This window comes from Chiloscyllium punctatum, chromosome 2 (genome assembly GCF_047496795.1).
Source record: "Chiloscyllium punctatum isolate Juve2018m chromosome 2, sChiPun1.3, whole genome shotgun sequence".
Taxonomy (NCBI): domain Eukaryota; kingdom Metazoa; phylum Chordata; class Chondrichthyes; order Orectolobiformes; family Hemiscylliidae; genus Chiloscyllium; species Chiloscyllium punctatum.
In genome coordinates this window covers 144,790,709-144,807,500 of record NC_092740.1, presented here as the reverse complement: position 1 = coordinate 144,807,500, position 16,792 = coordinate 144,790,709, and the positions used below count along the sequence as shown (strand labels likewise).

At 39.9% G+C, this 16,792-nt stretch overlaps 1 protein-coding gene across 1 annotated transcript in view; it reads left to right on the top strand.

Annotated features, from left to right (window-relative positions):
* Nucleotides 1–16,792, top strand: part of LOC140492509 (FERM and PDZ domain-containing protein 1-like) — a 43,332-nt gene that overhangs the window by 19,398 nt on the left and 7,142 nt on the right. The window contains exons 7-13 of the mRNA XM_072591428.1: nt 413–538; nt 2,269–2,388; nt 4,477–4,613; nt 6,978–7,104; nt 11,011–11,106; nt 11,192–11,374; nt 13,438–13,576. Coding sequence (XP_072447529.1) covers nt 413–538; nt 2,269–2,388; nt 4,477–4,613; nt 6,978–7,104; nt 11,011–11,106; nt 11,192–11,374; nt 13,438–13,576 — 928 coding nt within the window. The remainder of the gene's footprint in view (nt 1–412; nt 539–2,268; nt 2,389–4,476; nt 4,614–6,977; nt 7,105–11,010; nt 11,107–11,191; nt 11,375–13,437; nt 13,577–16,792) is intronic.

Here is a 16,792-nt window from a genome sequence, read left to right as displayed (position 1 = left end):
ATACTTTCAGGGATCTCAACTCCACAACTCTTTGTGATTGAGAATTCAGCTATTCACCTTTCTCCGGGAAAAGAAATTCCTTTCCATGTCATTCTGTAACTATGTCCCCGAGTTTGAGATTCCCCCACAAGTGGAAACATCTTCTCAACATCCAGCCTTTCACGTCCCCTGAGAATCCTATATGTTTCAGTCAGGTCACCCCTCATTCTTCTACACTCGAGTGAATAATGGCCGAACCTGTTTAGCCGCTCCTGAGAACTCAACCCCTTCGTCCCAGGAATCAGCCAATAGAAGAAGAGTATTGTGTGAGTGAAAGTTGGGGATAGGTAATAAGACCGTATATCTTCAACAGGAAATTCAGAAAGGCAATAAGAAATTAATTTTGTTGTCCCTTTCTTCTGCAATTTGACAGGATATCATCCTCACCCTGAAGTCAAAGTTATCCATCCGTTGTATTGAACATTTTGCCCTGGTTTTGGAGGAACGATACAGTATCACCAAGGTCTATCTCTTACATGATGATGAAATCATTGAGCAGGTATGTTGGGGTTTCTGTGGACTGTGTACATGAGGGAGTGATATCCCTGAGAGTTTGCAAGCTTTTAAGTAGACAACTAAAGTTACCCACATGTACGTCTACAGAATGAAACCCTTAACCGTCCTCTGTATCAGTTCTGAGGAAGGGTCACTGGACCCACTGGGTCACATTAACTCTGATTTCTCTTCACAAATGCTGCCAGACCTGCTGAGCTCTTCCAGTCAACTTCTGTTTTGCCTCTATATCTGTTGGCTTTGTTACCTAACATTGGACTGCTGTCCAAGTCTGGCATTTTAAATAGTTCCATCTGCTGACGCCTAAAGAAAAGTTCTATTTTTGGAGACTTTGTAAATGGAATTTGAACAAAGCAGCATCTCTTGGCTTTATCAAATTCTGGTTCAGAAATGCTGATCAATATTAGACAACATAGGAGTGAAGAAGATGTCTCTCTGCATTACCTGTGGTATTTCCTGGTAATCACTTTTCTGGGAAGGCAAATTGTATGTTCACTTTGGATAAAAAATTGGATTGGATGCAGGAGTCAAACAGTCTTCGCACAACAATTCCAAGATATTGGTGAGGTCACACCTAAACGACTGTGTACTGTTTGGGTCCATCTACCGAAGGAAGGATGTGACAGTAGAAGAGGGGCTTTGACCAGTCAGACTGGTTCCTAGAATGAGGTGATTGTCTTATGTTGGAAGGTTGAGTAAATGAATTCAGTGTTTCTTGAAGTTCAGAAGAATGCGAGGAGATAGAATGGAAATCCATGGGACTGTTCTTAATGTCCCATGTAACATAAAATATGACAGGTGGCTAATTTACTGCCTTCCTGTCCACTCCAACCTGCTCCTGATAAAATGAAGGTACATGAGTGAGTGCCAATATCAGCAACTAGACTGTATTTTTAAAAGAAAATAACAGGCATTTGGAATTGTTAACTTGATCTAAATGGCGAAGCCATGATATATTTGGCATGGGTCAGCTCTTTCTTTAGGCAGACTGGTTAAAAGATAGGAGGAAAGAGAGTGGTGGTCCATCCTTCTTCAGGTGCCGTGTCCACATTGAGAGCCTTCCCCTTGGCTGTCACTCCCCCCCTTTGTAAGTTCCCACGTGGCTGGTGAATCTCGGACATAGGGTCACACCCTCAGAATAAGATGCTGCTCAAGTAGGACTGGGATAGAGAGTTGAGTCGTGAATCTTTGGATAACTGTATTTGGAGAGCTGAGGATGGTCTGACATCGAGCCTATTCAAGGTAGAGGGTGGCAGATTTTTGTGTTCTAAAAGAACAAAGGGATATGGAGATAGTACAGGAAGGTGAAGTTAAGGTACATGTTAATTATAATTTTGTTGAATGGTAGAGCAGGCTAGAAAGACCAAATGGCCTTCCCCAGTTCCTAATGCTTATGTTTCGTATGTTCAACTGCAAAATGTATGTGAAAATTGATTCAGCATAGAAATAACAAGTTTTATTGAGACTGCTAAAAATAGCATTGCATTGCAAGTAATTAAAGAACTTGGGGACTGGGCCTCTATTTAACAAAAGGAAACCTAGGCTGATATCAACAAATGTATCCAGAGAAGCTTCCCTCCTCCGTTTCACAACACCACCCAGTGCAAAATGCTTATTCTTAAAACATAAGCTTAAAGAAATTTTTTTGTTGATTATTTCCACAGTGTGACAATAAGAAGTTAATTCCTGATATAAATGTTTTCTACCTTGTCACAGGTGGTCCAGAAGCGAGAGCTCCGTGATTATAGGTGCCTCTTCAGGGTTTGTTTCCTGCCAAGAGATCCACTTGTACTTTTACAAGATGATCCAGTTACTTTTGAATACCTCTACTCACAGGTATCTATTTGACATGAAGGTTCATGGTAAGCCCATTATAAGGATCATGGTAAGCCGCTTACAATAATCATGACTGACCACACACCAAATAAGGTTCTGTTTCCCAAGAGTGATAAAGCCGGAGGACGTATTCTGCACATAAAGTGGAATATATTCAAAACTAATACTCTGAAGTACATTAGGGGAGATTATGGCCTCGTGCTAATATCACTGGACTATTAATCCAGAGACCCCAGCTAATGTTTTAGGAGCCTGGGAACAAATCCTGCCACTGCAGATGGTGGAATTTGAATTATCTGAAATTAAGGGTCAAATGTTGATTGTTGGGAAAAACTCATCCGGTTCACTAAAATCCTTCAGGGAAGGAAACTATGCACATGTGACCCAGACCCACAGTAATGTGGTTCACTCTGAAACCACCTTCTGGGTAATTAAGGGATGTGCATTAGAGGCTGGCTTGGCCAGCGACACCCTCATCCCCTAAATGAATTTTAAAAGTATTTCAATGAGGACGTTGGGGAACATACCTCTAAGGGAGTGGAGTAAATCAGCTTGGGCGATTCACATAAAAATTAAATAGATTACTTTCAGACAATAGCAACTTTGGATGTGTCATATAAACATGACATTTGGTAAGTGTGACCGGTCTAGGAGAAATGGGTGACTTTGGATCTGCCAAAATCCCCACCTCCAGTGGTTTTGCACACGTGTTGTCTGCATCTGTTGTAGATTAATAGTTAGGGATGAATTACCATGATTAGTTAATAGTAACATTATCATTGTACAATTAGTATAGCAAGATTGCAGATGGTGAACTAGACTGACTTCATTTTCGTACATCCAACAATTTTGGTATTTGTGAGATGTTCTGTATTCATGGTTAAAATTATAGTTGACATATGGGGATTGGTAATTTGAGTTTTGTAGCAGCTAGAGAAAGTGAGGTGGTTCTCTGTAGAGCAGAGAAAATTAAGGGGAGATTTAATACGGGTGTCTATAAATACAAGTGGCTTTGACTGAGTAAATGAAAAGAAACTGTTTTCACCATTTTCACTTTGGTTACTAACCAGAAGGCACTGGTTTAAGGTAAAAGAACAGTGAGCAGATGAACAATGCTCCCTCTCAGAGGTCCTGTAGATTTCAATGACTTCCGGTTCTGGAAGATACTGCAGGAATCTCAGGATTCCATGCAGCAGAAAAATAATTTAAGAGAAAGGAGGTGAAAGTTTTATATTCAGTGTGTTATAATCTGGAATTCACTGCCTGGAAAAGAATGGTGGATGTAGTTTGACAGTAAGATTTGTTTAGTGTTTGTAGATAATTTCTGTTCAACCTGTTTTTTAAATTAATTCATGGGATCAGAGCATCACTGACTAGGCTAACATTTGTTACCCATTCTGAATTGTCCAGATGGCAGTTAAAAGTCAAACCACATTGCTGTGGGTCTGGAGTCACAAGTAGGCCAGACGTTAAGGATGGCAGACTCCTTCCCTAAGGGATGTTCGTGACCGAGGTGGGTTTTTCACCAACAATGGTTCACGGTTATCATTAGACTTTTAATTCCAGATTTTTATTGAATTCCAGTTTCCAGCATCTACCATGGTGGGATTCAAACCCAGGTCCCCAGAACATTATCTGGGTCTCTGGGTTAACAGTTCAGTTGTACTACTAGATGATCACCTCCCTTGAGAGCTCAGAGGTGTTTTTACACACTTCTGGAGCAGATGGGACTTGTAGCCAAAACTCCTGCCACTGTACCACAGAGCCTTTGATTAGTTTTGGATATGTAGTTGTAAAGAAAATATGTAGAGCTATAAGGAAAGAACTAGGGTGTTGGTTTAACTGGACAGATCGTTCAAAGGACCAGCAGCAACACAATGCACTTGCGAAGCCGAGACAGACAAAGGTATGGACCAAGTGCTGGAAAAGGGGTTTTTGACCAGCACATACTTGATGGACCAAGGGGCATTTTTCTGTTGCATAGTTTTATTCTATTCTGTAATTTTGTGAAAGCATTTGTAAGTGGTGGCAATTTGTGTGGATATTTTCTAGATGGCTGTGTGTTGCCTTTAGTAATCTCTTTTACAGAGTTGCAATGATGTGCTGCAGGAGAAGTTTGCGATGGAGATGAAATACATCACTGCTATCCGTCTCGCAGCACTGCAAATTCAGGAATGCATCCTCAGCTCCAACCATTCTCAGAAAGTCTCCATGAAGTACATTGAGTGAGTCAATACATTCAGCAGATTGAACTGGGCAGTGCTTCAGCTGCACCTCACACCACACTATGTTCACACGGCACTTTCTGGACTTCTTGATAGCAAGACCCCTGTTTCATAATCCATCTCATCAGTCAGACACTTTCTTAGTGAGCTGCTTAATTGGCAAATCTTCCCATTAGTGTGATCCTTCATTAGCTAGTCTTCCTTGTATTGAAACTCCTTATTAAGGAGATTCTTTATTAGTCAGTTACCTTGTTCATAAGATTCCGAGCTAGTGAGGTGTTTGTTTGGAGGAACTTGCTGTTGGTGAGGCACTGTTTGCATGAGTTTAGCAACTCGACCCTTCATTAAGGACACTCCTCATTGACAGCACTCAGTGTTTGTGAAACTCCAGGCGAGAGGAACTTCTCAGTTATGAGTTACTTCACTAACATGTCATAGAATTACTCTTTAAGTGTAATTAATCCTAGATTCTTATTTTTAGTCATCTACTTGAAGACTAACTCCCTGGCACTTCGTAATTCTTTAAATTTCATCCAGACCCGAATTTAAATTAGGATAGGAATGGAAGTCAATTTAGCATCAATCTCTACTGACACAAAAACAGGCCCAGACACCTTTCACTCCCAGACCCTGTCAGTGTGACCTCAATAGCTGTAACAGCAGTCCACTGATAGAGTCGTCGAGTCATAGAGATGTACAGCATGCAAACGGACCTTTGGTCCAACCCGTCCATGCCGACCAGATGTCCTAACTTAATCTAGTCCCATTTGCCAGCACTTGGCCCATATCACTCTAAACCCTTCTTTTTGATATACCCTTCCAGATGCCTTTTAAATGTTGTAATTGTACCAGCTTCCTGCACTTCCTCTGGCAGCTCATTCCCTACACGCACCACCCTTTGTGTGAAAAAGTTTCCCCTCAGGTCCCTTTCAAATGTTTCTCCTCTCACCCTTTGGTTCTGGACCTCCCCACCCAGAGAAATCACTTTGTCTATTTACCCAATCCATGCCCCTCATGATTTTGTAAACCTCTATAAGGTCACCCCTCAGCCTCTGACACTCCAGGGAAATCAGCCCCAGCCTATTCAATCTCTCCCTTTAGCTCAAACCCTCCAAACCCGGGCAATATCCTTGCAAGTCTTTTCTGAAGTCTTTCAGGTTTCACAACTAGGAAGCAGAAGTGCAGTACTTGGTATATTCTTCCTGAGAAAACAAGAGTTTTTTTTTAAAAATCCAACATGCATTGGATATTTCTAGCCAATATTTATTGCTCATCAAAATCAGGTTTTCAGTTCTCATTGCTGTGTGTCAGCAATTGCTGTGTACAAATTAACTGCAATGTTTCTTTTATCATGACAGTGACCATATTTTAAATGTACTTTATTAGCAATAAAGCACTTTGGGATGTCCCAAGGTTCCGAATCATTTACAGGGATCCCTGATTTACAAACGTCCACCTTAAGAATGCTCATACGGATCATTCTGCTATAGCACGCATTTTGTTAATGTGAATTCGCTATAACATAATTGACGAATTGGGGACACTGTTTCTATAGTGTGAACTTTTGAGTATAACACGACTATGGCCCCATTAGTTTAAATGGTGCTGCTATTACGTGATTTTCTTATAACACAGGTTTGCACAAGAACAGAACAATAGCATTATAGCAGAACTGACTGTACTTATGAATATGTTCCATTACATGTTCATAACTTTAACGACCAGATAGCCAAACATTTCCTGTACTTATGAATAGCTGCTTTCCATTGTCCTGCATTGTGTGCTGCCTTGTGTACAAACCAACTTGTGAACAAACTCCAGAATGGAACCCATTTGCAAACCAGACACTCCCTGTATTGGAAATCTCTACGGCAACTGTCGCAATGTAGTTGCAGCTTCAGATCACCAGATGGCTCTATGAGGTAGGGTTCTTTGTTCCAACTCCACCATCATTGTGCAGAAGATGCAACTATTACTTAATTGAACACGAGATATTAAAACAAAATCACTCATAAATCATGGGTGATGCTGGCTGGCCCACTATTTCTTGCTCATCCCTTGTTGCCCTTGAGAAGGTGGTGGTGAGCTGCCATCTTGAACTGCTGCAGTCCACGTACTGTGGATTGACCCACAATGCCCTTAGGGTTGGAATTGCAGGATTTTGACCCAGTGACAGTGAAGAAATGGCAATGGATTTCCAAGTCAGAATGGTAAGTGGTTTGGAGGGATAGTTTCCAATGTCATAAATATCATAGCTGTTCTGGGAGCCAGTACAGACACAATGGGTGAAATAGCCTTTTTCTGTACTGTAAAATTCTATGATTTGGAGTTAAATAGTTTTAAATGCAATCTTATTATTTTCAGGAAGGATTGGGGAATTGAGAATTTTGTCTCACCAACTCTGCTTGATAACATGAGACAGAAAGATATCAGAAAGGGTATTAACTATCACCTTAAAAACAATCATAGCTTGATTGCACCAGGACAAAAGGTAATTCTGTATAACCGGCTATCCAGAGGAAAAAGTGAGTTTTTAAAAAAAGATTAATCTTTACTGCTTTCCACCCAATCACAGATGCTCTTTCTGCATGTACCCTTGAGTTTTTTTTATGCCTTGTTTAAATACTGTTACATCTCAAAGTGCTCTCAGTGCTGACAAAGCATTCCCCATGTTAACTGTTTTCCTCCCTCCAAGCATGCTACCTGACTTGCTGAATATTTCCAACTTTCTCAGGTATCTGTTTCAGATTTACAGCTTTCTTGGTGGTTTTGCTGTTTTATAAAATTGTGCTGTTTCATAAGCCATGACTCGATGTGTAGCGCACTTGCCATTTGGTCAAAAACATTGTGGATCAGGTCCAATTCTGGAGACTTGAGAACAAGTAACTTGGTTGATGTTGCAGTGCAGTAATGAGGGCATGCTGAAATGCTTAAGGTGCCATCTGTTGAATGAGTCATTAAACCAAGGTCCCTTCCTGCTCTCCGGAGATTTCATAGAATGGAGTCCCTCCAGTGTGGAAACAGGCCATTAGGCCCAACAAGTCTACACTGTTCCTCTGATGTGTAACCCACCCTGACCCATTCCCCTATCCATGACTCTATATGTACCCCTAATTAATGCACCTAACCTACACATCCCTGAACAATATAGGCAATTTAGCATGGCCAATTTACCTAACCTGCACATCTTTGGATTGTGGGAGGAAACTGGAGGAAACTTGCGCAGACACGGAGAGAACATGCAAACGCCAGACAGACAGTCTCCCGAGGCTGGAACTGATTCCGGGTCCCTGGCATTGTGAGGCAGCAGTGCTAACCACTGATCCAATAGCACAAGAGTATTTCAAAGACTTGGACAGTTCTTCTTGTGTCCAAGAGAATTGATAGCTCTCAATGAAGAAAACAAGCAAAATAATTATCGTTCATTTGCACATTACGATTATGGAATCTGTTTACTGCACTGTGTACAATACTGATCACCATATGTATGGAAGGATATTAATGCATTGTGATTAGTGTAGGGCTTTACTAAACTGGACCTATATAGGAGTTTAGATGAGTCAGAGGTGACTTCATTGAAACATGTAGGAACATGTGAAGAGGTTATTATCCCAAGTGCAAAAGTTTCTAGTTTTATACTGAAGGGAAAATATTTCCCTTTACACTTTAATACTGTTGCTAAAGCAGGCCGGTGTAAAGTGTGAATGTTCTTTGCCTTCTAAGAATCAGTGAAATGTTTATTTGTTACTTATTAAAGCCTCTTAAATATGTGTCTGAGTTGCATTTCAGATCACATCTGTATTCGTGAATTATTAAAGGAGGAGAAAATAAACTTTTGCAGTTTTCTCTGTTTCCATCTCCTGATGCTGTTAGCTCATTCCGAGTTTTTGGTTTTGCTGCCATTATTCATTCCTTGGTGCTTTGTCCAAGTGGCCTTTCCTCATATGGGAACCTGGTCGTGAATGGTTGCTGTATTCAACTGTAGGGGGCATCACAATAAAGCCCTGTCATACCCAGAGGAAAAAAAACCCATAAAACTGGCAGATGACACATACTGGTCTGCCCCTCTTGTAATCGAGCTTCATCGAGGGCCGAAGGGCCTGTTCTGCGCTGTATTGAAATTAAGCTTCATTGTGTCCAAGGATCACATTTCTTTTTAAACTCTCTATTTTCTCCATTTGCCTCCACCTTGAATCCAGCCTGAGTTAATGGCCCTCATAAAGGGCAGAATCTGAACTGTTATCCCTTAACCCAAGGTCATTGAGGCCTGTTTAAAGGAATGAAAGACATGTACTAAACAATTTTCTTTTTCACAAAACAAGTCACAAATACTTCAGACCAAGTGAACCTGTTTTGAAATGTTGTCATTGTTATAGGACAGGAATCCTAGCAAACAATTTCCACAAAACAGGCTCCCACAAACAACAACACGATAACTAACCAAGGTATCTTGATAAAATGTTGGCTGAGTGGTAAATATTGGCCACTACTGTTCTTTAAATCGTACCATGGAATCTTGTTTAATTCTCTTTGTGGAATATCTAATATCTCAATCATAGAAAAATACAGCGCAGTACAGGCCCTTTGGCCCTCAATGTTGCGCCAATCCAAGCCCACCTAACCTACAAGAGCCCACTATCCTCCATATACCTATCCAATGCCCGCTTAAATGCCCATAAAGAGGGAGAGTCCACCACTGCTACTGGCAGGGCATTCCATGAACTCACAACTCGCTGAATAAAGATTCTGGATTAGTGGTGCTGGAAGAGCACAGTAGTTCAGGCAGCATCCAAGTAGCTTCGAAATCGGATGCTGCCTGAACTGCTGTGCTCTTCCAGCACCACTAATCCAGAATCTGATTTCCAGCATCTGCAGTCATTGTTTTTACCTCACTGAGTAAAGAACCTACCATCAAAGGATGGCAGCTTTGTCCCTGAAGAACATTAATGAAGTTTTCCCAACAATTGGCAATAGATTTATGATCATCACTAGACTCTTTAATTCCAGATATTTATTGAATTAAAATTTCACCATTTTCCATGGCAGGATTCAAATGGTTCACAGGGCATTATCTGGGTCTCTGGATTAACAAAACAGCAATAACACCACTAGGCTATCACCTCCTCTATCAGTCAGCCAATCATTAATGCGTGCCTGTAAGTTACTTCTCATCCTAAGTGCTTCAAGATAATCTTAGCACCAGTGCAGAATTATCCTTTATCCTGATTCACCCTTCGATTTTTTTATCCATATACTGCATTTTAATAACACTTTTACAATCCCTGTATGGTCTCATACTTCTCGAGGAAACTTTTCCTACTTGACCTCCAAGTCCATATCCTTTTAACCTCGTCATGTGTTTGTCTTTTCTGCTGCTGTATTCCTCAATAAGAGACTTCAGTTGTGTATTTTCCTCCACTGCTTCTACCTCTGCTGCCCCTCTTTAGACATCCCCCTACTCAGCTGTGAAGTGATGTAGGAAATTCCACTGTAACCAGCACTATTAAGTTGAAGCTTGTTGGTAAAGAGTGCTTTAAACAAAATTGCTTTCTTGGGAATTGCAGTTTCAAAGATGCATATTTTATAATTAGGTCAAAAGTTTTAATTAAATCTTCTCATATTGTAAGCCCAGTTAAGCATTTCAATATTTTTGTGTATGAAAGATTGAAGTTGATCAGCCCCTGAAATTGCTCATCATTATCTATCAGCCACTTTGTGATCCCCAGCGTTAACTGCAGACGTTCAGGACATTACATTTTAGGGAGGAAAACTAACTGTTCACAATATAAAGAATATCTTTGATAAATTGAGCTTCATGAATATACATTGGTTATTTGATATTAAAACTTTTTTTTGTAAAGCAGTTATTTAAATCCATGCAACAAAGATAAAAGATAAAATGTATTCTTCACATAGATTATCCATTAATTTCTTTCAAATCAGAGGAAGTGTGCCTCGTTGTTTTATGATAATAAACTCAACTGGATTAGTTTGGTAAATAATGGAATCAAAATGTGAAGATGGCAAATTAACTAGACATCTGAAAATTCAGAACTATAATTATGTCTGGGAAGGAAATGCTGAAAATCATGTTTTTTGCATTGAAGGAGAGAATTATTGTCGGGTCTTTATTAACATGCAAGATTGAGTTTAAAGAGGATGTAATCACAGGGCCATACCTGCTGCCAATGCATAACCTGATTTGCTGATAGGTGTTGTCTGTCATTGTACTGAATCACTAGTTAGAAAATTCCAGGCGGGATTCCCATTATTTTCCATTGAAAGTCTTTGACCATTTTTGATAAATGTTGCCAAAAGTGCAACGCTGCTGGGGACATCTTTTCATTAAAATAACTTTCCATGCCAGTATATTAAAATACACTCATTCTGTTTGAAGCAACTGATATCCACGGCACAAGTCCGGCTGAATTACCTGAACATACTGAGTGATCTTCGAGCATATGGAGGGAAGACCTTTAACGCAACCCTTCTGGTACGTAGGGAGAAACAGAAACCTGGCTCATTTTTTTAAACTCGACTTTTTTTAATAAGTTTCTAATGAAATGCAACTTCTTCAGCTGCAGGACAGAGAATCATTTATCACATTGTTGGTCGGAGCCAAGTATGGTATCAGCCAAGTTATTAACAGCAAACTCAATATTATAAACCAGTTAACAAACTTCAACAACATCCGGAAGTTGGAATTGACCTTTGAGTGTGAGAAGGTCAGCATGGTGAACATCTACCTGGTGGATGTGAAGGTAAAGGCTATTGATGCTAATTGCTTGCTTGGACAAGGGCTTGGTACATTTTATAATACAGGTTGTTGTCTGGTCAAATCCTTGATGCTGTGACCTGTGCTGCAATAACAGTTGTTTAGCAATTATTCCTATCCTCAGTTTGCTAATGTTTTGCAATGAAGTTACTTGGGAGTGACTCTTACCTTTGCTCACTGTCAATCAGACAGCAGATGCCTTTAGTACTTACCCGCACTGGCACCTCCATGATCCCAACATGAAGAGACCTGACTGCAATTTAACTCGGGCCTGAGCTAGGGAGGCCTCTGCATATTTCCAGCCAGGCCAGGCCAATCTGATCAAGCCCAGCAAAGTGAAGTGAAGGAAAGGGAGGAAGTACCAAGGACATTTACCAAGGAAAGATGGGATTTCTGCCTGTCTGCCAGCCCGTCTTGCCTGTTTTCCCAGAATGCCAGTGACACTAATCTGCTGACACTGGAATAATTTCCAAAGGCAGCAGTGACTAGGCCACTGCAGACCAGAGGAAGGCAGTCTCTTCGAGTCATAATTCCTGCCTCTCCAATTACAAATTAATTCTGTTCCTCAGAATCATTCAAGCAATTTCTCCACCACGAGGTAAGACTGACTGGCTTCTAGCTCCTGGTTTATCCTTTGCTCCTTTTTGAATAACAGTACTACACTGGCTGTCCTCAAGTCCTCTGACTCTTCTCCTGGGCCAGACAGGTATAGAAAATTATTGCAATGTCCCTGATTTTGTCCCTGCCTCACTTACCAACCTGGGATATATTTCATCCAGCCCTGGACATTTATCGAATTCTAAGCCAGACCACTCAGAGCTCTCTCTGTCAATAATAATTTCTTGAATTGTATCACAGACCTTCTCCCTGTTTTCTGTATGCATATTGTCCATTTCACAAGTGAGTACTGTCTCATAGTATTCTTTTGGAATCCTACCTACATCCCCTGACTCCCTGCACAAATTACTGCTGTAGTCCCAATGGCACTACTCTTTTACCCTAACTGTAAACCAGTTTAGGATTTCCTTCTATTTTAATTTTAGTATCCTTTCATGTCACCTATTTGGTCTCCTATTCTCCATTTTAAGTTCCCTCTTGAACATTCTGTACTCCTCGAGGATTTCAGCTGTTTTCAGCCCTGGATATCTGCCATAAGTATCTCTTTATTCTTTAAATCCATTGCTGTGTATCTTTAGATATCTAGGGCTCACAGGATTTAATGGTCTCACCCCTTCCTTTATTGGAACATGTTGGCCCTGTACTCTCCATATTTCCTTCTTGAATGTGCCCCATTTCTCTGTGACAAATTTGCCTGAAAGTTATAAGAAATTGTTGCATTTAAATATTAATGATTAATTGAACTCACCCCACTCCTACATTGGAACAGTGATGGTATCTGAAAAATAATCCATGTTTGTAAAGTGATGTCTAGTGGCTCTGAAATATGCTATATAAATGCAAAGTTTCCTTTCAGGAAGTTGGCAATAGTTAGTACTTGACAACATCAAGACATTTTTAATGATGAAGTTTAGGTTTTCATAACACAATCCACCTCTCCCATTCAGAAGAGGAATAAATCAAACCCCAGATATTATTCCAAACTGTAATAAATGTTGTTAGAAATTTGCAACCTTTTACATTTGCTTTCACTTCTCCTTTCACTTTTTTTTTGTCTGTATCCAAGCAATTTTTCTGATTCTTTGTTTCTCTTTCTGAGCCCAATTTGACTAATTCACCTGCCTTCTCTATTGTTCCTGCTTCTTTCTCAATCCTTGAATTTCGTGGTTAAAGAAATAGATTGTTTTATCCAATATTTGCCCAGATCTTAGATTCCCTGTTGCCCTCACTTATCAACTCGCAATTTCAGCATTGTACAACATTTTCACGCTATAGATTGGAAGGAAAACAAATGAGGGAAAACACTGCTCCCAGCAAATTCAAGGAAGCTAATGTTGAGCAAACTCTTTAAAATGAGTGAGTTGATATCATTTTCAGGTTAGGTCTGTTAGTGGAAAAGTTTAATTACTGACTCTGTGTTTTTATTTACAGTCTCTGACATTGTTACTGGAAGCTCATCATGCTAAAGACCTTGTGTGTTTGATTGCTGGATATCATAGGCTATATGTGAACTCAACAGACTCCATATTCATCTGGCCTAGCAACTATCAAAGTCAGACAACTGAAGAAGGTAATACATTAGTCGTTTTTTTAAAAAATAAGAATCCCAGTTTTATTCCTGCCATACTTTTGCCCAAGAAACACAGAGAGTGATAGATGCCTGGAATGCAGAGGTAGTAGAGACAGACACGGTAGATTAATTTAAGGTGCATCTGGACAGATGTATGAGTAGGTGGGGAGCAGAGGGATACAAATGCTTAGGAATTGGGCGATAGATTTAGACAGTGGATTTGGATCGGCTCAGGCTTGGAGGGCCGAATGGCCTGTTCCTGGGCTGTAAGTTTTCTTTGATCTTTGAAAGCAAACTTCCAAATGTGAATTTTGTTTCTATTGTCACCACCCCCAGGCAGAACTATGTTTTCTCTGCCATTTGTTAACACTCCAAATCAGACAGGGATGTTCTGAATATAGAGACTGATTGAATCCTTGGTTAATGTCAGCTTTTGTTAAGTGGCAACCTTTACATCCTGTGTGAAAGTTGCAGTTTCAAGTAACACTTGAAGACTCTCTCACTGACTGGATGCTGAACATTAAGACTTGGGAAAGCTTAGATAATTCTGTGTACTATTTGGAAAAAAGGGAAGAGGTTTCTCCTGGTATCTTGGTCTTTTGTACCAATCTTGGTGACAAGATTAATTATTGGCCACAGAGAAAAGGCATCTCTAGGTAGATTGAATCTCCTTTCCAGCTTTAAAGGGAGATGAGTGGGTCTGAGACTAGTATTTTACAATTTAAAAAGGGCAATTATGTATGCTCGAAAACTGCACACCTAAGATGAACTGAGACACTAAGTTCAGGAATAGACTGATATAGAAGTAAAGGTAGATATTTAAGAGATATTTCAAAATAAGTATATTTAAGAGTAAATGTATTCCTACTGTAAAAAAGAAGTTGCAAAGGAAGAACAAACCATCTATGGCCAACATAAGAATTTAAGGAAGGTACTGAGATTAAGGAAGAAGTATAATATGATTAGCAGATCAGATATTGGACAGAAGATAAGGAATGGCATAGAATGACAACAAGATTAATCAAGGGAAAGAAATTAGAGTAAGAGAGGATGCTAACTAGAAAAGGAAGAACAGATAATGAGTTTTTACTAGTATTTAGAAAGGAAAAGATTAAGTAAGGTGAGTGATCCTCTTGATAGTGAGAATGGGGAGAAATTAATATATAATAAATAAATGGCAGTTGAATTAAACAAATATTTGCTTCTGTCTTCACTATAGAAAATACAAAAACACTCTAGTAATAGCTGTAAATCGAAGGGAGAGAGAAACCTGGTGAAATTACAATTAAGAGGGAAGTGTGATGAAGCCAACAGGTAGACCTCTGGGCTGACAGGCTTTCAGACCCATTTGGACTTCATCCTGGGTTCCTAAACAGAGGGACCAATGTGAAAGTCGAAGCATTGATGTTGATTTTCCAAAGTTTCATAGATTTGGATAAGGTTCTATTGGATTGAAATGTAGCAAATGTTATGTCATTATTCAAGAAGGGAGGGAAAGAGGAAACTATTGGCTTGTCACAGGGTAAGTGTTGGAATCATTACTGAGGAGCTTATAGCTGGACACAACTCTAGCTATTTGGGAAGAATCAGCATTATTCTGTGAAAGGGAAATCATGCTTAATCAATTTATGTCAATCTTTGAAGGGTTAGCCTATGCTTTGGATAATGGAACCGGTAGAGATACTATACTTGGGTTTTCAGTGGGATTTGATGTGCCACATAAAAGATAATTGCACCAAATAGGACCTAAATATTCACTTATTTGAATGGATAGAAGATTGGCTGGGTTCAAGTCCCATCTGATCCAGAGATGTGTAATAACATCACTGACCAGGTTAATTAAAAATATCTAGAAGATTGACCGGCTGACAGAAAGAGAGAATGTGTTTGAAAAAGCTCTCTTTCTGATTGGCAGGATGATGAGTCCCAGAAGAATCTGTGTTGGGGCCTCAGCATTTATAACAATGATTTAGATATGGGGAGGAAAGCCATGGCAGCTAAATTTGCAGATGACTCAAAGATGGGTGGGGAAGTATGTTGTGAAGAGGACATAAGGAGTTTTCAGATGGGTGTCAATCAATTAAATGAGTGCCCAAAAATTAGATTCTAGATTAGAGTGGTGCTGGAAAATCACAGCAGTTCAGGCAGTATTCAAGGAGCAGGAAAATCGACATTTTGGGAAAAATTTCCTGCTCCTTGGATGCTGCCTGAACTGCTGTGCTTTTCCAGCACCACTCTAATCTAGAATCTGGTTTTCAGCATCTGCAGTTCTTGTTTTTACCTAGTTGATTTTAACCCTACTGCGAATCCTCTGCAAGGATGCCTGCATTGAAGAAGTTTTCCTCCTCTCTCTACAAGAATTTCAGGAAGTCCCTCTCACTCTGCAACTCCCAGGTCATTTCCTCTGCCCTGAAGCTCTTCAACCACATCCTGAAACAAAAAGCTCTATTCCTGATGAAGGGCTTTTGCTCGAAACATCGATTTTCCTGCTCCTCGGTTGCTGCCTGAACTGCTGTGCTCTTCCAGCGCCACTCTAATCTAGAATCTAGTTTCCAGCATCTGCAGTCATTGTTTTTCCCCCGCCCAAAAGTTAGGCCAATGTAGTATAATGTGGAAAAATTATTTAGTTTGCAGGCAGAATGAAAAAAAGCAGAGTTTTACTTAAAGTAAGAACAACTGCACCATTTCAAGGAGCAGAGATATCTATAGGTGATAGTGCATAATTCACAAAACATTAGTTTGCATGTGCAGCACATAATTATGAAGGCTAATGGAATGTAAACATAAAGGTGTTTTGCTTCAATTATCCAGGGAATTGATGACAGTACAGGTCTAATATTTCATGTAGTTTTGGTCTTCTCGATTAAGGAAGACCATAAATGTTTTTAAAACAGTTCAGAGGAGCTTTCTGAGATTGATACCTGGAACGTGCAAGTTGTCTTATGAGAAAAGGTTGGGCAGACTGCCTTGTTTCCTTTGGCGTTTAGAAGTGCAATCCTTGACAAGTTGGAAATGGAAATAAAGTCTCCTCTTGTGGGTGAATCAAAAATTAGGGGTCACAGTTTTTAAAAGAATACAACCTTTTAGAGCAGAGATGTGTGCTTTTCTTTCAGATGGTTGGTGGGGGCTGCGGTCATTAAATCCTTTTTAAGGCAAAAGTAGATAAATATTTGTTAAGCAGGAGAATGAAAGGTTATCACATGGAAGTGGGGAAAT